General features: G+C 32.8%; 1 protein-coding gene across 3 annotated transcripts; it reads left to right on the top strand.

Annotated features, from left to right (window-relative positions):
• The first annotated feature begins 10,628 nt into the window (after positions 1-10,628).
• Positions 10,629-26,710, top strand: LOC114162963 (putative phospholipid-transporting ATPase 9). 3 transcript variants are annotated; one of them, XM_028046983.1, is made up of 12 exons: positions 10,629-11,595; positions 12,689-14,052; positions 21,905-22,060; positions 22,484-22,594; positions 22,689-22,965; positions 23,051-23,139; positions 23,233-23,341; positions 24,384-24,596; positions 24,711-24,836; positions 24,938-25,036; positions 25,138-25,329; positions 25,890-26,710. In XM_028046983.1, the coding sequence occupies exons 1-12, from the start codon at positions 11,194-11,196 to the stop codon at positions 26,412-26,414; spliced, it is 3,663 nt and encodes a 1,220-aa protein (XP_027902784.1). In that variant the 5' UTR covers positions 10,629-11,193; the 3' UTR covers positions 26,415-26,710. The 3 variants fall into 3 exon arrangements, with proteins under 3 accessions (XP_027902784.1, XP_027902786.1, XP_027902785.1); XM_028046985.1 differs by lacking the exon at positions 21,905-22,060 and having other exon boundaries at positions 10,630-11,595; XM_028046984.1 differs by lacking the exon at positions 21,905-22,060 and having other exon boundaries at positions 10,630-11,595; positions 22,466-22,594.
• The last annotated feature ends 75 nt before the right edge of the window (positions 26,711-26,785 follow it).

Genomic DNA, 26,785 nt, shown 5'->3' with positions numbered 1-26,785 from the left:
GTAGAAGAAGATAAACATGGGAGTGGGAAATTAGGGTTTTTTCGGTGGGGAAAATGAATTGAAATAGGGCATGACACGTTACCCAGCCATTGCCACTGTACAATTTTTCTGATTGACACGTATCCGTTCTACAATGCCAGATCACTGTTCCGTTAACGTCGTTTCTGAAAATTTAACGGGATAGACCAAATTGATGCAAATTAACTAATTTGGGTACTAAATAAATGCAAAGTTAAAAGCGGGTATCATTTAGACACATTGGAACGAAACTGGGTACGTTGCGAATAATTATACCAAATTATATTTATATTTTATGATAGACAAAGGTTCGTTGTTTGTCTGTAATGAAAGGTGACATAAGAAAACTTACAACTTATATTTATCAGGTAAGCAAGTAAGTTATTTGGGTGAATCTCATATATTTTTTTGTTAGATTTGACTTAAAACTTGTAAGTATTTACATTTTTTAATATGTGTGATGCACCAATATTGATATGTATATAACGGTTTGATGGTCTTTTCATCTATCTTTTGTGATGTCTTTGAATGACCACTCATTATATGTTGTATACCATTGAACAATGGGACAATCACTCTTTCTCATTTTACTAATAATGAATTGTAAATATTTTTTGTAACTCCTAATTGTCATCTCTTTCCCAACATAATAAAGCATATGTCTTCTTCTTTGTTAGTTATTTGCTACATTCGACATTGACATTAGTATGACAATGACAAACTTAAGCTTAAAGGCATCCCTCAAACCCATTTAAGTATGTTATTTTTTTGTGACAAATACCGATAAGATAAATTACAACATTACTACATTTAATTCTTGTTAGCATATGTTCGTGTTTTAAGTCTATTTACTTGTAACAATTTCTATACAATCAATAATACACAATTTCTTTTTTCATATATTTCTTTGATTTCTATATGGTATCAAGAGTCTCAAACGATTCATGATTGAGAAGAGATTATTGCAATAATTCCTCTTTCTTAAACCCTAAACCTCTTTTGTAATTTTTTAAGTGTTTCACCAGGTTTCGTTAGTTTTCTACAGATTTCGTTTCATCCTATCGCAATTTCGTTTTCTGCTTTGAGGCATTTTTTGAGGTTCTACAACATATTCTTTATGCCACTTTATCTTGATTGTATACACAGTCTAATTTTGCCAAATAATATCAACTTGAGACAAATATTCGTGCATTGAAGCAAAATGACATGAGCATTCAAGACTTTTATTCTATCATGACAAACCTATTGGATCAAATTGCCTCAATTGATCTTGTAGAATTGAGTGCTTTTACACCATATATTACTCATAGGGATTCACAACGCTTTGATTCAATTTCTTATGGCCTTGCGTAGTGATTTTGAAAGTTTGCATGGTTTAACTTTGCATCGTAGCCATCTACCTTTTGTTGATGATGTTGTTAATGAATTATTAGCAGAGGAAATTAGACTTTATTCTCAACCGCATGCCAACATAGCCTAGCAATCTCAAGGTACATCATCACCAAATATATCTTCTGACAAATAGATCATTGACTCAGCTGGCACTAATCATATGCCATATCATTTGCCTTCTAATATTGGTACTATTGTCACACCATCTTTGTCTTTGTCTAATGTCTACTACATACTTGGTCTTGTTATGAACCTTGCTTATGTTGGGAAAATATGTGATTCTAGATATAATCTGTATTTCTCTCCATCTGAATGTTTTGTACAACACCACATATCTTAGAAGGTGATTGAGATAGGTCATAGGCAGGATAAACTCTATGTTTGGAATCAGTTCAAGGAGTCAATAGTTGCAGCCTCTAGTGTGGATTTATCTTTGTTTGTTTGTCTTCTCCTTCTCCACCTTTTTATTTGTAGCATTCTCGTTTGGGTCATGTTTTTGCATCTCATTCACAGTTCTTAACGTCTACTGGAGTTTTGAGTACGTTGGACAATCATGATATTTCTGATTGCAGTGGTTATAAATTGACAAAATTTTCCGCTTTATCTTTTAATAAAAATATTTCTTCTCTTGCTCCTTTGATCTTTTGCATTTTGATGTGTGAGGACATTCTCTTGTATCCACAAAAAAATGTTCTAGATATTATGTCTCTTTCATTGATGATTTTACTCGTTTAACTTGGATATATTGTACGAAACATCAATTTGATTATCTCACACTTTTCAAAAATTTTAATGTTCTTGTAAAGACCCAACACTCTACTACTACAAAAACCTTTCGTTGTGACTTGGAGGGTGAATACACTTCTAATGATTTTATCACTCTATTTGCCTCTAATGAAACTATACATGTGTCCTTTGCATTGACACTCCTCCACAAAATGGCGTTGTTGAAAAAAAACATCGTCATCTTGTTGAGACTACAAGATCATTATTATTATCTACTTATGTTCAAAGTATCTTCTGTGAGAAGTTATTCTTACAACAACTCATGTTGTGAATCAGGTCCCAACTTCACATAATTTTGATTTGTCTCCTCTTGAAAAAATATATGGTCATGTCCTGATTACTCTATTTTGCGTGTATTTAGATGTAACTCACACTCTTTTTAAATAAAAAAAATAACTATTTGATATTAAATTTACTTCATGTGTGTTCACTTTCGATTGTTATGATAATAAAAAATTAATTTTTACAGTTTTGTTGTAAATAGTTTTTATTTATTTTATAGGTGATTTTATAATTAAAAAAATAATTAAATTTAAAAAACGATTAATTTTTTTATAAAAAAACATAACTAAGGATAAAATTTAGTTTAATTTTTTATTTAAAGATTAAAATTGAAAACAAATATACAAAAGGAAATTTTTATATACAAATATAGATAAACTAGTTTTTCTACCTGTGCAACGCGCGAAGTTTTTTAGATGTAATTTTTTTGGTAATGGCAATAAACAATGAGTGCTATCAAATAATATATATGATGAAAATATGATGTCTTTAAAAAATTGTCAAGTGTATAATCCATAAAAGAAAATGTCATTCATGTTATGTAATCAATTAAGAACCTAATAAAAAACATATTGTTGGTACTTTTAGAAACATTGTACTATTTCATTTTTTTCTTCTGTTGTCTCTTTTTTTATCTGCAATAACAAAAAAAAAAAATAACTCATACAAAAGAGCACTTTATAAAGAAGTATTACCAAATTATACCTCTTTGTTCAAGTTGTTTTCAAACTACATTTGTACATTGAGATGTTACAAACTTACATTAATGTTTATTACTTTTTGCATGCAACCTTTCTTGTAGCACCCTCTTCTTTCTAAGCCTTCCATTTTGACAATAATTTTGCTTCACGTTACAAATGATCCAATTTATGTAATTATTACATGTCTGAATTTTGAATTAAATTTGTGAATTACTCTCATCTATTATTGTTGTTGAAGAATGAATTATTGTTGTTGAAGAATGATTTGTTATTGTTGTGAGCTAAAATACATCCAACATAGAAATATGGTAGAATGACGAAAAAAATGAAGAAAAGTTGTTACCATTTTGAGAAAAAAATTTCAGTATGAGAGATAGAGGACGGATATTGATGGTGAAAGAAAGAAGAATAAAAGTTTGAGAGAGAGAAAGAAGACCGAGAGGAAAGGAAGAGAAAGAGGTAAGACATGGTTTGGTTTTGAGAACACTGAGAACAAATGCAACATAAGAGAGAATACATTTTTTTAAAATAAAATTTAATAATTTTGTTAAAAAATTAAATAAATATAAATTCAATATAAAATAGTAAAACAATTATTAAAATAAAACATGTAATACTATATTTAAATAAAATGACGTTTCAGTGTCAACTTCAAATAATCTAGAGATTTCAAGGAAATGACATTTCAGTGTCAACTTAAAATAAAATGGTTTGGAAATGCGAGAACAGGTAATTAGGATTTCTTGTTGGAATGGTCAAGCATTAAAATGATGAAACTTTGTTCAGAGTCTGATGATTAATATGTTAGCAAATTAGTAAAGAAAATCTTATAAAATTTAGTTTTTGAAATAAAATATGTTACATTACATTGCACAGTCAATTATACAATTACTATTGGAAATCGAATATCGTCAAATTTTTATAAGAATACAAAAAGATCTTAATCCAGATTTTACAATGATTAAAAGATATTTAAATGTTTTTTTAAATTTTTTAAAACTATCTAATATTTGACATTTTAAATAAACTGATTAAATTAAATTAAATAACTTAACAATTTAAATCATGTACTATACGATCTTTATATGACATCAAAGAAAACAGAATATATTAATATATACATGAGAATAAAGTACATATATTAAAATATGTACATACATTAGAAGTTGGATTTAAAAAGTATATATATTAAAATATATCTAAATTATATAGGACTTTGACATGAGCACCAGGTCTTTCAGTTTCAACTTCGAAGAACAAATCAAAAGAGAACTCCACTAATAGATGATGAAGCGAACAAAAATTCTTCCACCCAACTCCTATCTTGATAGATGATGGTGTTATGAGAAAATACATTGGACTTTTCCAAACGGTTCATGAAGCACAATACTTGAAAGTCCATTAATATGATAATAATTTGTAAAGTCTTTTCTCAAATACTGTGTAAAGAAAAGAAGGTTAAAAAATAATCAAAAGCATATTGATGGTAAGAAATGATAATGTAATTAAAAAATATAAGCACCTGGCCTTGGATGAACATAATAATAAATCCTGCAATAACTTCACCATAACGTATGGATTGTGGAGATTAGATTGATTCCATGTTGAATATAGTGTTACAAAACGATTAGTAGTAGCAGAAGAATATTGGTTAGAGAAGATGACTTATAATATAAGAAGATTGGTAAGAGAGAAGAAGATTAGGCTGACAGAAGTAGAAAATTTGATAAACATCAGGAGTATATATAATACAAACACAAAATGATAAAGATAGGTATTCCAAAAGTCAAAATTGCTTCTCATGATGGTTCAAATTTAATGCATGTCATTGGAAACTAAAAAAATCTCATTTAATATTATATAAAAAAAATTATATTAGAAAGTAGGTATAGCTATGCCAAAAGTTAGACCCACCCCGTAAACATTGATGGTTCAAATTAATTGCATGTACTTGCAAAGTAAATAATTAAATTAAGTATTATATATACAAAATGTTGAAAAATAGTGAAAAGTCATTAAAAAAAAGAGAGTATTTAAAATATTGAAAATTTATTACATTTATATTGTTCTAAACCATATTGATTCATCTGAGAACAAAATATCATCCAACAGATAAATACAACAAAAAATAGTAGATACCTTTTTTATAAGTAAACAAAATAGAGGAAAATAAGAACAAAATTGAAAAAGACCAAAAGAAAAGTAGAACTGTTTCTCATGATGGTTCAAATTTAATGCATGTCATTAGAAACTAAAAAGGTTCATTTAATATTATATAAAAAAAATTATATCAGAAAATAGGTATAGCTATGACAAAAGTCAGACCCACCTGTAGATCATGATGGTTCAAATTAATTGCATGTACTTGCAAAGTAAATAATTAAATTAAGTATTATATATACAAAATGTTGAAAAATAGTGAAAAGTCATTAAAAAAAGGATAGTATTTATAATATTGAAAAGTTATTACATTTATGGTGTTCTAAACCATATTGATTCATCTGAGAATAAAATATCATCCAAAAGATAAATACAACAAAGAATAGTAGCTACCTTTTTGATAAGTAAACAAAATAGAGGAAAATAAGAACAAAATTGAAAAAGAACAAAAGAAAAGTAGAATTGCTTCTCATGATGGTTCAAATTGAAAAACCTAGATCCAACACATTTCGTTAATAAAGAAAAGTAGAACTGAAAGCAAAACATTGATAAAAAATAGCTAAGTAGATCTCAGAGAAAAATATCCATCAAACACAAAAATGATAGAAAAAAAAGATGATATGAGAAGATGGTAGAAGAACGAAAAAAAATAAGAATTTGTTACCTTTTTTCATTCGTGAAGGTCATCAACAATCTTAGAGCAAAAAATAAATCTCCACAGAAAAGTACATATGAGAAGAAAAAATACATCCAATAGTAGATCTAAGTCAAAAATCTTGATCGAACACATCTTGTCAACAAAAAAAAAAGATCTGAGAAGATGGTAGAAGAATGAAAAAAATGAAAATGAGAAGTTGTTACATTTTTCGTATTTGTCAAGGTGCTGAAGAATCTCAAAGCAAAACATCAACCAAAAGAAAAGTAAATCTGAGAATAAAAAATCCATCGAACAACAAATCTGAGACAAAAAACTTGATCCAACCAATCTAGTCAACAAAGAAAAGAAGATATGAAAGCAAAAGATTCATCAAACAAAAAAAAGCATAAAAATAAGTAGATCTTAGAAAAAAATATTCATCAAACATAAAAATGATAGAAAAAAAAGTAGATCTGAAAAGATGGTAGAAGAATGAAAAAAATAAGAATTTGTTACCATTTTTTATTCGTGAAGGTCATCAAGAATATCAGAGCAAAAAATAAATCTCCACAGTAAAGTATATCTGAGAAGAAAAAATACATCCAACAGTAGATCTGAGACAAAAATCTCAATCCAACACATCTCATCAACAATAAAAAATTATATCTGAGAAGATGGTAGAAGAACGAAAATAATGAAAATGAGAAGTTGTTACCTTCTTTGTATTTGTAAAGGTGCTGAAGAATCTGAGAGCAAAACATCAACCAAAAGAAAAGTAGATATGAGAAGAAAATATACATCGAACAACAGATCTGAGAAAAAAACCTCGATCCAACCAATCTTGTCAACAAAGAAAAGTAGATCTGAAAGTAAAACATTCATCAAACAAAAAAATAGAACAAAAATAAGTAGATCTCAGAGAAAAATATCCATCAAACACAAAAATGATGAAAAAAAAAGTAGATATGAGAAGATGGTAGAAGAACGAAAAAAAAAATAAGAATTTGTTACCTTGTTTTATTCGTGAAGGTCATCAAGAATATCAGAGCAAAATTCCTTTTTTTACATACCGTGGTCATTCTCCAATAAAAAAAAATCAAATCTTGCTGAAATCTTCTGCTGTTTGAGATTTAAAATTGTCTTCGACCTTTTCATCTGAACCATTTAGACCAAAAAAATCTTGGTTTTTCTGGAGCATTCTTGGCCATAACTGATGAAGATTCGTAAAAAAGAAAAGAGAGTTCATAGAGATGAAGTTTATTAAAAATGGTGAGGATGAAAAGGATGAAAATAACCGAAAGTTGAGTAAAAATAAATACTTTACATACCGTGGTCAATCTGCAACAAAAAAATCAAATCTTGTTGAAAGCTTTCGCTGTTTGAGATTCAAATCTGTCTTCGACCTTTTCATCTGAACCATTTAGACCAGATAAAGCTTGGTTTTTCTAAAGCATTCTTGGTCGTAATCGATGAAGATTCGTAAAAAAGAAAATAGAGTTCACAGATCTGAATCAGAGTGAGAAAGAGAGAGATGAAGCTGAAGATTTGGTGTTCGCCATGGTGTGGTGTGTGGGTGATCCAGAGACAGATGAAGAAGCTGAGAGGTTTGAGAAAGAGAGAGAATAAGCTCTGAAGAGGTTTGAGAAAGAGAGAAAAGAGAATGAAAAGGTTTGAGGAAGACAAAGAAGAAGATGAAGATGTTTGAGAAAGAGAGAGAAGTTTGAAAGAATTGATATTGTGTGTGGGATACGAAGAGATGAAAAGATTTTATTTTGATTTATTTTTTAATCTTCAAAATTTTGAGAAGATGACACGTAAACATATTTTCTTATTGTAGAAAGAAAATTTTGAATTTTATTCGTTCAGAAAGATTAAAATATTGAAAAATTTGCCATTTGGTAGTTCATATTAGTATAATAGATTAGATAACTTGTTTTATCCCATTATTATTTTTAAGTTTTATTTTAATATGGTTTCATTACTTTTAATATTAACAATTTAGTTTTTTTTTGTTAAAATGTGTTTTTTGGTTAAATGTGTTAGTGATGCATGATGTGATATATTAGTTATTTCTCAATAACACACTTATGGCATTATCACTTTCTATGATGCACAAATATGATATGTGCATACGATACGACATATATTCAATAAATTGATACATTTATTTTGAAAATAATAAGATGCAATACTTGATATATGTTTATTGAAAAATGTAAAATAATTTCTAAAAATATGATAAATATATGATTATTATTGTGTGAATCCAAATTAAAATATAATTTGTAGTAAACATCGTTAACATAAGAATTTATAAATTATTGTCATCATAAAAGTATTACAACTTTATAGATTTAATACTTCATTGATAAGGATCTGTATAATATCCTAAAGAATCATATACAAATATGTGTTGGACATGGATACGTGATTCAAAATGAAGTATCAGTGCATCATATACCACTTTTGATAATATATGGCTTAAATACCTTTTTTGTCCTCATTTTCATAGTGTTTGTTGAACCACCAACATTGCAGGAAGTGCTACAACACTGTTTCCTGCAACGATTACAACCAGAGGTCAAGGAAGAAGATTGAGACCCCGTGACATACCTAGATAATTGGATTGTTGAAAGAAGATTGCAAGAAGGCACCGACACGAATTGGGAATGGAGGAATGAATACTGCCAAAATTTCTTTTGCCCAACAATTTGTAACACCCCATTTAATTAATAACGCTAATTAAAGGAAATGTCACACATAATAATATTAAAAGCAAGGTCCTGGAGTATGAACACTACTCCTTACAATTTTCCAAAAGAAAACAAGAATTGACCTAAGGCACACCACGATGCCAGTAACAAAGTATAATAGTAGACCAACAATATTTCAAAATAAAGCCCAAAGACAAAGAAATACATTGGCCATAGCCCTAAAAGAAACTCAAATGAACAGAATCCAGCCCAAATAACTACGCATCGGAATCACCATTTCCCTGTTGACCACGAGCATTTCTTGCATCTGCTCACATTAATGAATTGACGATCATCGCAAGAAAGAAAACTACACAAAGAGAACAAACAATAAACAGAAGGGTAAGCTAGAGTAGAAAACGGTTTATCATACAGTTACATGCTATTTCACAGTCCAAGAAGTATATGTCAACCAAACATGCTATGACTTTTCAAACAATACACTAAGACTCAGACTCGATTCATCCGGATACATATAATTAGTCGGATTCAGCGGATGCTTGCACTTGTGGTGGACTTCCCTACTCTACCGAGCTAAAATGTTACAATGTCTCATCCCCCACAAGGTTAGCCCTTAATGAGTTCTAGGCCTCTTGTTACTCTCAACACTAGAGTCAGTACGCTTTATGTGAGACTAACTGACTCTTTAGAGTGTTAGATGCAACCTTACCTTGAGTCCTTACTAAATTATATAGATGGGGCATCACCATTAACTCCCACTAATAGGGGTCATGGAATTACGTCTCGACCAACTGAGGCACCACCATGAACTCCCACTAACAGGTGGCTGTGTTTCTTTAAAGTGGCCGAAATGAGGGTGTTAGATGGTAAAGGGTCTTTGGCTCTTTATGGGCTAGCCTTAGGCCCAACTGATTTGGGACAACCCCTTTAAAATTAGGGCAGTACAAATAGTGGGCCTTACATAATTCATTTTCAAAACCCTAACTCACCTATTTATCCCAAATTTTATAATATCTACAGTTGTATTATACACCTAATATACCACAATTAAACGTAATACAAACAATGTCATTTGTACAATGCTCCATTACCGATTTAAACGACGTCACACAAAAGGACTAAATTAAACACGAATTGCGAAAATGATGACTATTTTAAATATTTGGTAAAAATAAGGACCATCCGTAGTAAACACTACAAAAATGAGAACGAAAAAGATATTTAAGCCATAATATATATTGTTCAACTTAATTTTTTTTAAGTAATGTTATATATATATATATATATATATATATATTAATAAAGATAGATAAACTATAAAAATTTACTATAGGTGAAACAAAGTGCTTATAGAGTTTTAAGACATAGCTATAAGATTATAACGTAATGCTATATATTTCAAATAATAATGTTTCAATAATTTTGACACATTACTGCTCATGATTTATTATTGTATTGACAAACTATCTTGAAAAATGTACTTCCAATTGAATCATGGGGAAGAAATATCGCCGTCGCATACATTTTTTGGCCATATCCTAGGTATCTATTATTCCATAACATTAAATGAGTTCAGATTTATCCAAATGTATAAAATTAGTTCCGAGAAATACGTATATATACATAAAGTTGTCGTGAGGAATAATTTGAGTGGAAAATATTGAATATGTTTTACATTTTAAAAATACGACAATTTTTTTTTAATTTCTACGAAACCTTCATTTATTTAATTTTAATACTTACATTTTAATTATTAACACATATTAAGTTGTTGATTAGAAATTAAAATTAAGCAACGACAAACTAAAATCAAATTAATTTAAAAGCTATTAAAATTAATCACAAAATTATTTCATAATTAAAATAACATTTAAAAACAAAAACGGCCCGTGTGTATCAAAATCTAGAAATTGGTTACTACTCTCTCTCTCTCTCTGTGTTTGCTTCTTTGCCGACACAACAACGATATTACCTCAATTTTCTCTTGGCACGGTGCTGTAGGATAAAGTTACAAAGTAACAGCATTTGATATGGAATGCACCTTCCTAACATGCCAAATTCCAAGGCTCCTTCTTTTCGTGACCCAGTTACGTAAACCACCCCAAACTTTTCGAAGTACACTTCACATTGCTTGTTCCCAACAGAACACAGGTTTTATCCTTTAAACTTCATCTTTTTGTTTCTCTTCCATTCTCCACTTTCCGTTCCTTCGTGGCCAAGATTGCGTAATTTTGTGGCAAAAGGCCAAAAGGGGTTCCGAGTTTTTGTGTGGTTGTGATGGTTTTGTTTGTTGACTAGTGACACTCAGTTCCCTTTCAAGCACAGTGGTTAGGGAAGTTGCTTTTTAAGACTAGGTAAGGTTACCGATTTGTCTGCTAGTGTTGGACTTTGCTTCAGGGATTGGGAAGAGTACTTAGTCCACCTTATTGACCCTTGATGCCTTTTATTATTGCTATCATTTTGGAATTTGGATCAATCACTTATACCATTTAGATAGAAGAAGATGAGGGGTGGGAGAAAGAGGAGTATGATAAAGCTTAAGTTTAGCAAGATCTACTCATTTGCTTGTGGTAAAACAACCTTGAAGAGAGAACATTCGCGGATTGGGGGCCATGGTCATTCCAGGGTGGTTTTCTGCAATGAACCTGATAGGTTCGAGGGAGGGGTTTTCAATTATGCTGATAATTCTGTTAGGTCCACAAAATACACGGTTGCCACTTTCTTGCCAAAGTCACTTTTTGAGCAGTTTAGGAGGGTGGCTAATTTCTATTTCTTGGTGGCTGGGATCTTGGCCTTCACAAAGCTTACTCCTTATACTGCTGTCAGTGCTATCCTTCCACTCTCTATCATCGTTGGGGCAACTATGGTGAAAGAGGGTATTGAAGACTGGCGCAGGAAAAAGCAGGTAATTTTGTTTTATAAAGTAAATTTCTTCAACTATGCAGCGTGAGTATGTAGAGTCTAATTGAATTATACTGGTCTTCTCTTCTTAACATTGGTCTGTGGTCTCCTCTTTTGTTTGAATTTACTTACATTTATTTTGCAACTTACTGTCTATGAAATCAGGGTTTTTTAATAGAGAGCTATAGTGCCACCATAGCTGCATAATGGTGCAAAGAGGCCCGGGCTTGCTACAGGGGCTGCCTTAGCAAATTGGTCTTAGCAGACCGAATAGCATGGCTATAGCTGTGCTAAAGCTCTCTGAAGAGATACATTAATGCTTTTTTGGGAGCTTTTTTAAGGACTTCAATTGTAGAAATGAAATTGACAGCTGTAATAGTAATGAAAATGGTAAAGAATACTTGAATTTGAAAGTTCACGATTGATAATTGACGATTCATTTCTAGGAAACTTGTATATATATATTTTTATATATTTACTTGAATGTTTTGTTTGAAACACCTATTATATTTTGTTGTTAATTATGAATACCATTATTTTTTAGACGTTTTTTATGAATTTTTAGAATTTATATGTATGTAGCATACATTATACAAACGATTAGAAAATTCAAAATAGTAGCTATGCTGCTATAGCATTTCTGGTGCCATCCACTGGGCGTAGCTGTCCAGGATTTAAAACTACCCATGAAATCAGTGAGACATATAATTTTTAATAGCTTAAATGATGTCAATAATTTTTCCTGAGCTTATGCATGGGTTTTAGAAAAATTTAAGGAAGATTCTATTTGACAGTAGCTTTATTAAAATTGAGGACAGAAATTGAATCTCAATTTTCATGACCTACAACAGACATCTCTATTCTAGTTATGCGTTTAAACCAATGGAATCAGTTGTTGGAAAATAATCTCTCAGACTCCTAGATATGTCAATTTCTAGCTAGACTTGTATTTAATAGTTTTATATAATGACAGTACAGTCAGATATATAAAATTCCAAAACAGTGTCTATTTATTCTAAATTCTACCACGATATTTCCTATATATGGCAAGCTATCAATTCAGGGTATATATTTTGGCTAACGGCATACTTCTACAGGATATTGAGGTGAACAATAGAAGAGTTATATTGCATAAAGGTGATGGCAATTTTGAATATACTGAATGGAAGAATCTGAGAGTAGGGAATATAGTGAAGATAATGAAGGATGAATTCTTCCCTGCTGACCTCCTACTGCTTTCCTCCAGTTATGAAGATGCAGTATGCTATGTTGAGACCATGAACTTGGATGGTGAAACAAATTTGAAGTTAAAACAAGGGTTGGATGTAACTTCTTCCTTACAGGAGGACTTCAAAATACGTGATTTTAGAGCTGTCATCAAATGTGAAGACCCAAATGCAAATCTGTATTCATTTGTCGGGAGCATGGAGTTTGAAGAGCAAAAGTACCCTCTTTCTGCTCAGCAACTTCTTTTGAGAGACTCCAAACTTCGCAACACAGACTATGTGTTTGGAGTCGTCGTCTTTACTGGTCATGACACAAAGGTTATTCAAAACTCCACTGATCCTCCTTCAAAAAGAAGCAAAATTGAGAAGAAGATGGATAAGATTATCTACTTCTTGTTTTGTGTTTTATTTCTAATTGCATTTGTTGGATCTATTATCTTTGGCATCATAACCAAAGGAGACCTGAACAATGGGTTGATGAAAAGATGGTATCTAAGACCAGATCGTTCCACAATTTTCTTTGATCCAGAGAGAGCAGCTGCAGCTGCCATATTTCATTCTTTAACAGCCTTAATGTTATATAACTTCTTTATTCCTATCTCTCTTTATTTCTCAATAGAGATTGTCAAAGTCCTTCAAAGCATCTTCATCAATCAAGATATCCACATGTACTATGAAGAAGCAGACAAACCAGCTCGTGCCCGAACTTCAAACTTGAATGAGGAACTAGGCCAAGTTGACACAATACTTTCTGATAAAACTGGAACTCTGACCTGCAACTCAATGGCGTTCATCAAATGTTCTATTGCTGGGGTACCTTATGGTCATGGTGTTACAGAGGTTGAGCAAGCCATGGGAAGAAGTAATGGTTCACCTATTCTTCATGAGCACATTAATGGTCTAAAATCAAAATCTAATGAAATTGGGGACTCTCCTGATAGAAAAGAGCCTATCAAAGGTTTTAACTTTACAGATGAAAGGATAATGAATGGAAACTGGGTTAATGAGCCTTATGCAGATATTATACAATTTTTTTTTCGCTTATTGGCAATTTGTCATACTGCCATACCAGAAGTGGATGAAGAAACAGGAAATGTCTCATATGAGGCTGAATCTCCAGATGAAGCAGCATTTGTGATTGCTGCAAGAGAAGTTGGTTTTAAATTCTACAAAAGGACCCAGAATTGTTTGTCAACGTATGAGTTGGATCCTGTTTCTGGCCATCAAGTTGAAAGGTCAGTTGTTTTCAATTGCTTTGACTGCTGCATTTTTCCTATCCCAATCTACTTAAAATATTTTAGGATTAATTTTCATTGGGAGAGGCACATGCAGGTACCTAGTAACCTGTCATGTGATGCTAATGGTTAATTTTCAATACAAAAATTTGAAAGTAGCAATTCTATATTCTGTTTGCATAATCATTTGGCTATCCAGGAATGTGGAGTCTGATATTGATACTTTTCAGTTCATGGATTGGCCAACCTATCATGAAAAATATTAGTAATGTTACAGTGGCACAATCTTTCTAATTGGTTGAAATTCACTTGAATCTTAAAATGACAAAGGAGAGAGGTAAACTTATGAGAGAATATCTAACCGGCTCTGCCAGATTTATATTCTCATAATCTTACACAACTCCTTTGTTCATAATCTCATTTTATTTGTTCTCCCTCCTCCCCCCCTCGAGGTAAACTTATGAGAGAATATCTAACCGGCTCTGCCAGATTTATATTCTTATAATCTTACACAACTCCTTTGTTCATAATCTCATTTTATTTGTTCTCCCTCCTCCCCCCTCTTTTATTCCTGGTATCAGAGCAAGGTTTTCCTTGGATGCCTTATGAATATTTCTTTGTAATTGAAGTGGCTTGTATTCGCTAGGATACCCTTTGTAGATCGGGCAGGTTAAGGCCAGGAGAGCCAACAGAGCCATAAGTCCCAAATGATCTGCCTTTGTGGGTTGAGGAATACTTTGCATATTGCGACACTCTTTACATGAATATTTTCTTGTTAATATGTTTTTGTAAATTTTGTTTTAGATCTGACTAGAAACAATCAAACACTGCGCGTATTCTGGGTTATATTGCTTGTAGTGGGCATATAACTTCGGGGTATATATTAAGAGGAGTGCTAAACAGTACTTGGGTATAACAACCCCTTAGCTCGCAGTTGAGGTATACGATGCCAGATATCTAAAAAAAAAAAAAAAAAAAAAGAGGTTTTTAAGCCTTATGATTATTTATATTCTTTATAAGTATTACTCTACAGTGTATTCCGTAGATTCCTGCCTTTTATCTCCTGCTACTGCTTTTCCGCTTTGCCTACTATTTTTCAGTCACTACACTGCTATTTTATATATTCTGTTTTTAAAATTTTTTATGGATCACATACAGCCATTCCTAGGCTCTGACTACAAATCAGCCTTAACGGCTGTAGAAAAAATTACAAACTCTCCTCCGATAGGTTATAAAAAACCTACTTCAGAGGTAGATCATGTACACACAGTTATTATAGGACAAAATAACACTATAATAGCTCTTCTAGAAGAAGTCTCTAGAAGATTGAATCATATAATTGATTCTACTAAAGGGTCTAACTTGTCCAAAGACAAAATGGAAGATATAAAAACACTAAGATCCTTTTTAGGACTTTTAAATTATGCTAGGAATTTTATCCCAGATTTGGGAAAATACACTGCTCCTTTATACAACAAAACTTCTCTAAAAGGAGAAAGAAAATTCAATTCTGAAGATATAAAATTAGTCCAAAATATAAAACAAAAGGTAAATAAATTACCCACCCTACAATTACCATTAGATTCAGATTTCTTAGTAATCGAATGTGATGGATGTGAAACTGGATGGGGAGCCATCTTAAAAAGAAAGAAAAATAAATATCTTTCTAAAGAAAATAAACAAATTTGCAGATATGCTTCTGGAAAATATACAGTAAAACCACAAGTTTATCAAACTAGCACTGACTACGAGGTCAATGCAATTATACACGCTTTGGAAGCTTTTAAATTATTTTTAATAAATAAACCAGAAATAACCATTAGAACTGATTGTGAAGCAATCGTCTCTTATGGAAAAAACCAAATAAATAACGACAGAAAACCTCATAGACGATGGTTACTTTTTAGAGAATACATGAATTCAGGAAAAATAATAAATTTTGAACACATTAAAGGATCTGACAACATGTTTGCTGATATCCTTTCCAGGTACATTATACAAAAGAAAGACAATCATATACATGAATAATTTACATATCGAAGATCCTGAAATTTCCCCTGGATTCCAGGTCATAGGTAGAATACACCCATTATGGCCACGAGGGATTAGTGGTAGTTTTAATCCTAATCCTGCCATTGAAATATCGAAACAAATAAAAAGGTTTAAAAAAAAATTAGCCAAACTAAGGCGAAGGAGAAATGAATTATTCCCATACAACCCTTTTCAATATACATATACACTCGCCCAGTACAAAGGCAACATCATGATCCTGGAACGACACCTTTATAGGATTAGACATTTTATTGCCTAACCTCTTTGTTTTTGTTGCAGGTACAAATATTCCAGAATGGAATAAACACAAAATACAAAGAAAGGACTTTCGGGTCCTAAATTAGTAAAGTCCCCTTTTGTGGTGGACCAATACACAAAATATGGCAAACAAGAGTTGCCAATACTTACAAATACCTACCATTTTCCTGGTAGAGATAATACAAATGTCAAATTAAATGTTTTAATTGACAACATTTGGAATATTCCAAAATACACAGTTCAGAATGAACAACAAGTCACTAAGGTGAAACAAAGCATCATTAGTGCATTATACAATTTTTGCAATGCAGATAACAAAGGAGTTTTGTTAACTTCACCATCCTCTCCCTCTGGGAAAGGATTTACACATTATGCCTTGATCACAGGGCCAAACAAAGGAGTTTATACTTCATTCAAAGACCTCTCTGAGGCTAAACAGAACCAATTCTGGTCCACATATAAAGGTTTCAATTCCCTAGAAGAAGCCCAGATGGCTTTAAAACTAGGAACAATCGATAAAGAAAAGATAAAGACTGGGATGACATTCGAACCCAAAACCCAAACACAAACCTATGTTGCCTCTTGCAGTTTTTCACCACAGATAAACCTAAACATTTTCCTCGCAAAATTTGAAGTCATACAGGAATTCTTGTTTGAGGTACATTCTGAAACACAAAATTACAATGGTTTGTTTGTTAAACCCCAAACATATTTTGATACAAAGACACCGTGTCAAGAGTCCTCCGACTATTGTAAAACAGTGTCCACAAAGTGTACTTGCCAGATAAAGTTTATCTTTAGGAAGGCTCAAATTGATTTGAAGACCTTCAAAAACCAACTATACAGAGACGTGGTCATATGTCCTTCTCTATTATTAGAGGCAGGATGTCTCCAGACACTTATCATCCCACCTACCGAGAAGTTCAACTCTCTTACCCAAGAGATAAATTCTGTAGTGAATGAGATACAGGCAGAATATATGACCAATATCTGCCTACAAATTACCTCTTCTCCCAAGAGCGCCACGAATCTTGACAGCGTTACAACCCATGTGATAAAACTGTACACAGAGTCAAATCCTGAGGCCCATGTCCATCTGCAACACGGAACCTTGAAAGGATTATCTTTAAATAAAGAAAAGCTGTACCAGTACCAGCTCTGGAAGGCATATACTGAAGGATCAAACTGGAATTTCTCTAGAAATGATAACTCAGAATATATCCTTTTGAAAGAAACCGTAAACACCAAGATATATTGGAAAAAGTTTATGGGAAATAAATTCCATCCTTTCCCCATCGAAGCCAGTCCAATACTGGTAAAAAGATTTGAAAAGGAAAGAATATACAGAGAAATCTACGAAGAAACACAAAGCCATGGACAAGGAACACCTGGATCTTCCTTTCCTTCAGACAATGAAGACTCTGATCAAATCCTCGAAGAAGATCATGAAGACTTGACGTCCACTATGGTCTCCAGAAAAGGACAATAAATAACGTTTTACCTGTGACACAGTAATTTTACTCTTATCTGAGTAATAGACTGAAGGGTAAAACAACACAGTTATCACATGACCTACACTACAAGTAACCGGTCATTTAAAAACCGGTTCAACAGGTTACAGGTTTTAAAATTCTTCTATAAAAGAGTCTGTAAGACCCTTATGCTGGGCAAGAAACTCGGATACAAGAAAACCCTGAATCCCCCTCTCTCTTAATCCTGCTCTCCCTTCTCTCTTCCCTCCCTCTACCTTCCTTTTTGTAAATTGATTCTCAGAACATAAATAAACGAGGAAATTTAGATCTTCCCCCTCTCTGTGTGGATCACAAGTAAGTTATATGGAGTAGTTTTCTTTTTAGGCATCTATGGATGTCTTGAGTAATATTTATTAAAGATGCGATAATCATTTAAAGGCTTAAAAACAATTTATGTATAGAACTTAATTTTTCCCTTTTGGAGAGGTAAACTTATGAGAGAATATCTAACCGGCTCTGCCAGATTTATATTCTCATAATCTTATACAACTCCTTTGTTCATAATCTCATTTTATTTGTTCTCCCTCCTCCCCCCCTCTTTTATTCCTGGTAACTGTTGGGGTTTACTGATCCTACGCTTGTATTGACAAAACCTAATGCAGACATAGGTTTTGATATTACTGAAGAGTTATGTTCTTCATCTAATTGTAGGTTATCGAGAAAATCATTTATAATGTTTTCTGTTTCATAATAAATATTTTCATAATTTGTATTTTTAGAGGAATCCAAAGATCCTTGTCTGTACATAGCTATAATTGCCTGATGATGATTCCATTCTTCATCAGTCATATCATCATCTTCATCTTCTTCGTATTGTATGATATTCATCATGGATATGTTTTCGTTATCAGGAATAGCTGAAGTGCTATGCCTATTTTCGGTTAACCTATCTTGTTCTAGGTCAAGTTGTGGTATGTTTGTGTAGTCTACAAAACTTAGACTAAGTCCTCTAGACCTGTTGTGTAAAATAGCAGATGAAGGGGCTGTAATTGGGTTATTTTCTTCTCTGGGTAAATGTGTTTGCCACAAATGTCCTTCATTTCTTCTTGTGAAGGCTTGGGCTGGTAAGAATTGTGTACCATAAGAGCTAATGGCTTCTTCTAATGGTCTAGTGTTTATTCTATACATAGAAGAAATATGATTACTTATTCTTCCTATGAAGGTTATGTCTAAATGTAGATTTTCACCCATCCAATTGGGTCCAAAACCTATCATTTGTACTTCTAAATTTATATGATTTATAAAATCTTGTAAAGTTAATGTGAAATTTGGTGCAAGATAAATAAGGGAAAAGGGTTGATTTAGATCTACTTCTAAAATCCCTATTACACTTTGTGAATCATTATTTTGAAATCTAGAATCGTGTAGAACTATCAAAGCTCTTGCTCCAATCATATGTCTTGCTAAGGATCTGACACCAATAGTGATTAATCCCATGTGGACATATCTTGCTTGTAGATTTTGTAATTGTCTACCTGTTTGGGGAGATATTAGAGGAATAATCTTATAGGTGTTGTCAGGGAGATGAAAATCTTCTATTCTCCTATATCGATAGAGGCTAGTTCGTTCAGAACTTAACCATCCTATGTTATATAACTGTCGGGGATTTAGAGAATCTATCCTCGAGTTAGATCCTATATCTGTATTTTGTTGTATATCAACTAAGTCTTCTAATCTTCTGATATTAGTTGTTCTTTGTCTATTTAAGAATCTATCTAAGATTCCTGGGTGTTGTATAAGATTTTGACTTCTAGTCTGGTGTTCTCTTAATCTTTTGGGGATTCCGGGGAATCTTTGTGTGCTGCTAGGTTCTATTGTACTATTCATATTAACACTATCAGCTTGTGTTTGTGTAGACGTATTAGTTTGTGTAATCATTACAAATTATTATTATTGTTTGTAGGAGGTGCTGTGTTGGTACTTGCAGCTTTTGTGTCTTTTTTAGTTGTAACCTTAATGAATTTTTGAGAAGTTGTTTTCATATGTGTATGTGTTCCTAAAGATAATTTTGATACTTGTTTTGTAAGGCCTTTTATGTCTTTGGACAAGTTAGACCCTTTAGTAGAATCAATTATATGATTCAATCTTCTAGAGACTTCTTCTATAAGAGCTATTATAGTGTTATTTTGTCCTATAATAACTGTGTGTACATGATCTACCTCTGAAGTAGGTTTTTTATAACCTACCGGAGGAGAGTTTGTAATTTTTTCTACAGCCGTTAAGGCTGATTTGTAGTCAGAGCCTAGGAATGGCTGTATGTGATCCATAAAAAATTTTAAAAACAGAATATATAAAATAGCAGTGTAGTGACTGAAAAATAGTAGGCAAAGCGGAAAAGCAGTAGCAGGAGATAAAAGGCAGGAATCTACGGAATACACTGTAGAGTAATACTTATAAAGAATATAAATAATCATAAGGCTTAAAAAGGTGTTGTGTAAGATGAAGTGTTAGTTTGTGTTGCTATGTACTATTCACCTACTATTGTAAAGTTGCGTACAGCTTAGGTGATTTGTAACCTTGGCTTACAATTATGTATGTGGATCCTAAAGTGTTACCTTGCTCATATGGTACTGTGGTCCAAAGCAATTTTTTCCTTTCTGCATGTTTATTTATTATTGACTATGGTGTTTGAAATTAAGGATTTTGTTGTGAATTCAAGTGAATTCGATGTGTGTGTGGGTGTTAGTGAAGAAGCTACAAAACGTGGAAACTCTTCCTACTTGAGTTGTTAGAATGTCGACACTTTTTTGCCATTGACACCTCACTTGAAAATATCCAACTGGTGTTAGATACTTCTCTCTCACTAATTGTCCTATAAAAGAATTGTTGGCTTAAACACTTGACCTGAGTCTGTTGTATACTTTGACACTTAAACTTAAAACTGAACTTCAAGGACACTAGTATTGTAATAGAAATATTCTTTTTCTAATGTTTAGGTAGTTTGCTTAAAATATGGTATATTGAAAAAATAATGCCTCTCAATGTCTCGTTATTATTTTGATGGCTGCTAATTGTATCATATAAAAATTGTAAAATTTAGCAAGTTTTCCCGGGCTTTGAATATTTTACTTTGTACACTCTTACTATTACAACTACATTAATTACCAAGTGTGTAACTTAATTAGCTGAAAATGAGTGGGTATTTTTGTTGACCAAAAATAATGTAATGCTTATGTTCTGGTCCTAAGCCCAAATTTTAAGATGGTGTTAGAATTATCCCAGATCTATGGTTTGGCCATCTGCATTGCAACACTCTAGGCTGGTAGCCTTGGGCGGGAGGGGATTGTTGGAAAACTGTCTTAATTGCAGTCACTCCCAGCCTGCTTTAATTGCGGTCAATTGGGGGGTTGTCTTATTTTTAGGCTCAAGGGAGATGTTTAGTTTACATTGACTAGAGATATGACTTAAATAAAATAGAGTGTATATGTGGTGGACACCTTGACCACTCGAGCAAGTTTTTGAGGTTAAGTAAGGCTCAATCCCAAGCTCTTAGATGATATTAGAATTTATCCAAGATCCATTGTTACCTGCATTGCTACACTTCAGTTTGACAGTCACGAGCATGAGGGAGAGTATTGGAAAGTTAGCTTAATTGTGGTTGTTGAAAGAGACAAAATAGATGGAAGAAATGCTGAACATTGTGTGTATGGACTACATAACAAAGTCCATTTCATGATTGCAATAAATACAAATAATTGTAGTAGATTTTATTCCCATACACATAATTTGATATTCTGATTAATCTGATTCGGACAAGATATTCTTAATAGAGATTCTAATTAAATAAGCAAGCAAATCAAAACATACAAGAAGAATAACCGTATCAGATCTTCTTAGATACTCTAAAATATTATAAGATATAATACCTTCAAATATTTCTTATATTTCTAAAACTTGTCCTTAAGAAGGTTACTAAGCTTTTATCTTGTTACAAGAAAATAAAACTTCCCCACAAATTAAAAATAAAAAACATGAAATTGAGAAAAAGTTGACCAGTCATCTGAAAATAGTCGGGGGAAAATGCATTCGGGAGAAGCTGGAGTTGGTACATCTTGGAAAACACCAAAGCCAAGTGCATTTGGAAATCTGGGGGCCGTGTGTCCGGTAAAAGCTAAGGGCCATGCATCTGATAAAAGTGGCAAAGGTCTCGAAGGAAAAGGCAAATGGTGAGCAACAACTATGAATTATAGGGACTTAAATTTCTAACAAATTCAGATGAGATTGGTTATAGAATTTTAGGATAACTGATAGTTGAACGAAGGATGAACCAAATTCCAAATTCCAGCAATAATATGGGATTCGTAAAACCACAATGAGTAAATTTAACTTACCTGTTACTTATCCCCAATTAGATGATATGCTTTAATTATCTTAGCATTTCTTAGTATGTTTTACTTACTACCACAATTACTAATAAATTAGTCTTTATAAGCTACAGAAGTGAGGATGTGAGAACTAACAATTGCTTGACTACTTAAAACAGATTATTCCTAATTCAATTATTATTTATAATTATTTGTGTTTTTTAGTTTACTTTATTCATGTGAAGTAATTAATTTTGACTGGTTCAGATTAATTTCAATTAACAGGACATACAAGCTTCTCAATGTTTTAGAGTTTAGTAGTTCAAGGAAGCGAATGTCAGTGATAGCGAAAGATGAAGAAGGGAGAATTTTACTACTCTCTAAAGGTGCTGACAGGTCTGTGATTAAATTATTTATAGCCTTCAATACTTTGGAGTTCTTATCTGAGCATTCAACCTATTAACATGCCTTAACTCATATTTTCATGCAGTGTAATGTTTGAAAGGCTTGCCAACAATGGGAGGAAGTTTGAAGAGAAAACAATGGAACATGTGCATGAATACGCTGATGCAGGTCTAAGGACCCTAATACTTGCTTATCGCGAACTTGATGAAGAAGAATACAAGGTGTTTGATGGTAAATTGTCTGAAGTAAAAAATTCAGTTTCGGAAGACCGCGAAACACTGATCGAAGAATTATTGGATACAGTTGAGAGGAATCTAATCCTTCTTGGTGCCACTGCTGTAGAGGACAAGCTCCAAAATGGGGTAGTTTAGAAAAAAAGTTAACATATGAAGATATATCCAGTGGAACACGACTCCAATAATAAGCCTAACTATATTGTTTTGCTAGGTTCCTGATTGTATCGACAAGCTTGCCCAAGCTAAGATTAAGATTTGGGTTTTGACTGGAGATAAAATGGAGACTGCCATCAATATTGGGTATAATATTGTGATTATGCTTTTTCTTCTCTTTATGTTAGATTTTATGTGAGAATAATTTCTCACAATGTTTGATATAATTTACAAATGCAGTTTCTCTTGTCGCTTGCTTAGACAAGGAATGAAACAAATTATAATTCATTTGGAGATTCCAGAAATTCAAGCATTAGAAAAGGTTGGAGACAAGATGGCTATTGCGAAGGTAAAACTAAATGTATAGATATAGTTTGCATATCGAAGATTCCACACGTATTACATTGGACATATGACAGGATGGTTCTCTTAAAATATTCTAAATCCTCATGAGATATTTCATCGAGTTTATTTTCGGTGAATGTGCTTTACAATGCTGACAATTAAATTTACAATTCATGGATTAGTCCATTCAAGTTGTGAATAAAGTGGCTTTATAGTGGGATATAGTAATTGCAATAACTACATTTATATGGAATTTTCATTTTTCCTTCCAGAAGATGGAAAAAGACAATGCATGCTTGTATTCTGTTGCTTAGTTTATTTAACCCTTAATCGAGATTATAGTTTTTGTTATTCTGTTTCTTTCCTTTTCTTCTTTCTTTCCCTCTCAAACTTTTCTTTGTCTATGTTGGAACGGGTTGGTTGCATGGTGTCAAAGTTACTGCTAGGTACCCAGTTAGAAATTAGAGAGAGAATGAACACAGGTGTTATTTTCTAGGATTGTGAGTGCATGAGATCTCTACCAAAACCAACCTCCACTAAACTAAATAGTTGCAGTATTCTCTCCCCGTCTGTATAGTCAGACCATACTAAATTTGAAACTGCTCTAGTGCTCCCCTTTAGAAAATTTCCCATGCTGCCTTAGGAATACTATCCTCCCACAGCTTTTAGGCACATGCTTCCATGTTTCCATGTTCAGTTGCAAGTTGAGCTACGTAATTTGCTTTTTGTTGAAGTGTTGCTTGGCATGAATAAGCTTCCCATGCATGTTATTTCTTTCAAATACTGGAATACCCATACATATGTTTCTCCTTGAATTCTTTCCTTAAGTTCACAAGTCACAACATGAACAACCTTGGATCTACTGATTTAGAGATTAAGAAACAGGATTTCTAGAGCATGTGTGGTGTTCCTCAAAATCAATTGTCATACTTTACCTCCTATGACTAGTAAAAAAAAATCAACACATTTTAGCTTAAAGTATCTTAGAGAACCTGTGTAATTGAAATTTGAGTGCTGATATTTATAGGCTGACTCCTGTTTTTTAGGTATCAAGGGAAAGTGTGCATCATCAGCTATATGAAGGTGCTCAACTGCTTTTTGCATCCAAAGGGACCTGCCAGCAGACATTTGCACTGATCATTGATGGAAAATCACTTACTTATGCTTTAGAGGATAATATGAAAAACATGTTTCTAGAGCTTGCAAGTCATTGTGCATCTGTTATTTGCTGCCGCTCGTCGCCAAAGCAGAAGGCTCTGGTATTTTTAAGCCTGTTCTGCATCTATTTAGCATGTTAGAGTTTTTTTGGTTAATACTGATGATTATTCTAGTTAGCTCTTAAAAGTATTTTATTATTATTGGTTCATCTCAAGGTTACTAGACTGGTCAAATCTGGAACTGGTAAAACAACATTGGCTATTGGTGATGGAGCTAATGATGTCGGAATGCTTCAAGAAGCAGACGTAGGGATTGGAATCAGTGGTGTCGAAGGAATGCAGGTACCCCAAAATTGACATACTATTAAATTTTTTAAAATTGATTTTTCACGTTCATATCCTGTTTTAGTAAAAGTTTTCGATTTGTATCCTTTCTCCCCTAGGCCGTCATGTCTAGTGATATTGCAATTGCACAGTTCCAGTATTTGGAAAGATTACTTCTTGTACATGGACATTGGTGTTACCGGAGGATGTCATCAATGGTATTGCCACTCAAACTGAATCTCAGCATTCTACAGATTTAGGCTCTGAAGGATTTTCTGATCTGAAAGCTTTAATATTAACTTGTTTATTCTTGTGGCAGATATGCTATTTTTTCTTTAAGAATATCACATTTGGATTCACCCTATTCTTGTATGAGGTGTATGCATCATTCTCTGGAGAGCCTGCATACAATGACTGGTTTTTGTCTCTCTATAGTGTCTTCTTTTCGTCACTTCCTGTAATTGCCCTTGGGGTCCTTGACCAGGATGTATCTGCCAGGTACTGCCTGAAGGTAAGTTGTGTTGTTTAGCATGGTTTGTTTCAAACTCTCAAGCCCTTCAAATGGCCATTTTCAAACTGGAGAACATTTCTCCTTCCTTCCTCTTTTCTTGCCTCAAACACAGTTGTCGCTTTTATGGTGACAAAAATAAGATCCAAACGGGCATTAATATGCTGGCATGTTTGTATCAATATCTGAGAAACATAAATTTCATTGTTGTACTGTTAAAAAGTTGTTTATCGATTTAAATAAAAAACAATAAAACTCACCAAATAAAAGGAAAGAAAAGACAGCAAAACTCTTGCGTCAATTTATATAATTGCTATGCATTGATTTCTGCTAGACCAACTTAGCTTTTCACCTTCATGTTGCGATTTTGTCCTGACATTAACAGCACCTAGGAATCCCATTTCAAAAGTTAGTAATACTGTTTAAACACAGTAGTCTCTTGTATGCTGCATAATAGATAAATCCCCCTTGGTTACTATATCTGAAGTAAAATAAACGAGCGTCAACTTGTTTTCTCTGCTGAGTGATTGATCATTCATGGTTATTTCTGTTTAATTTTGCAGTTTCCCATCTTATACCAAGAAGGGGTGCAAAATGTTCTCTTCAGCTGGCGTATAGTACTTAGTTGGATGCTTAATGGATTTATTAATGCTACAATGATATTCTTCTTCTGCACCAAAGCAATTGAGCCTCAGGCCTTTGATGAGGAGGGAAGAACAGCCGGAAGAGACATGCTGGGTGTGACAATGTATACTTGTGTGGTTTGGGTTGTGAACTTGCAGATGGCACTTGCTATACGTTACTTCACCTTGATACAACATGTTTTTATCTGGGGTTCCATCGCTTTCTGGTATCTTTTCCTCCTGGCATATGGAGCAATGCCTCCAAAATTTTCTACAAATGTTTATCAAGTCTTCATTGAAACTCTCGCAGCATCTCCTTCCTTTTGGGCTGTGACATTCTTTGTGGCGATCTCAACACTTATACCATACCTTACCTTCTCAGTAATTCAGATGTGGTTCTTCCCCATGTATCACCAAATGGTACAATGGATAAGGTACGAGAGGAAGACAAATGGCACTGAATAAAAATACTGTGATGAGTGAGCAAATATCATTATGACCAACCACAATAAGTTCAACAGCACATTTTGCAGCTGAGGCTAACAATAGTATAGACAGAATTACTAACCATAGATATGTATATTGACATCCAAAGGGTGTGTTAAGAGTTATAACTGTTTGAGTGAAATGTTATTATTACTGTATATGTGGCATTGATGGATGTTGGAGTAGTTGAGAATTGTATCCTATCTAGTGTAATATACTGAGATTTTGGTTGAGATATGTGATTTGTTGTATACCATCCTTGTGTTATTAATTTATTTTAGGAAAATGTTATCTCTTAACTTATTACGATGTTCTTAAAAAGAGAAACGCTTACTTTCTATTGTGCTTGT

This window comes from Vigna unguiculata, chromosome 9, assembly GCF_004118075.2.
Source record: "Vigna unguiculata cultivar IT97K-499-35 chromosome 9, ASM411807v1, whole genome shotgun sequence".
Lineage (NCBI taxonomy): Eukaryota > Viridiplantae > Streptophyta > Magnoliopsida > Fabales > Fabaceae > Vigna > Vigna unguiculata.
This window is presented reverse-complemented; position numbering and strand designations above follow the sequence as displayed.

Excerpts from the sequence above, each read along its gene's own strand:
- LOC114162963 (XM_028046983.1), top strand. The coding sequence starts at position 11,194 with ATGAGGGGTGGGAGAAAGAGGAGTATGATAAAGCTTAAGTTTAGCAAG. Across the intron at positions 22,595-22,688 it reads CTCTCTAAAGGTGCTGACAG|TGTAATGTTTGAAAGGCTTG; the intron begins GTCTGTGATTAA and ends ATTTTCATGCAG. Across the intron at positions 24,837-24,937 it reads GTGGTGTCGAAGGAATGCAG|GCCGTCATGTCTAGTGATAT; the intron begins GTACCCCAAAAT and ends TTTCTCCCCTAG.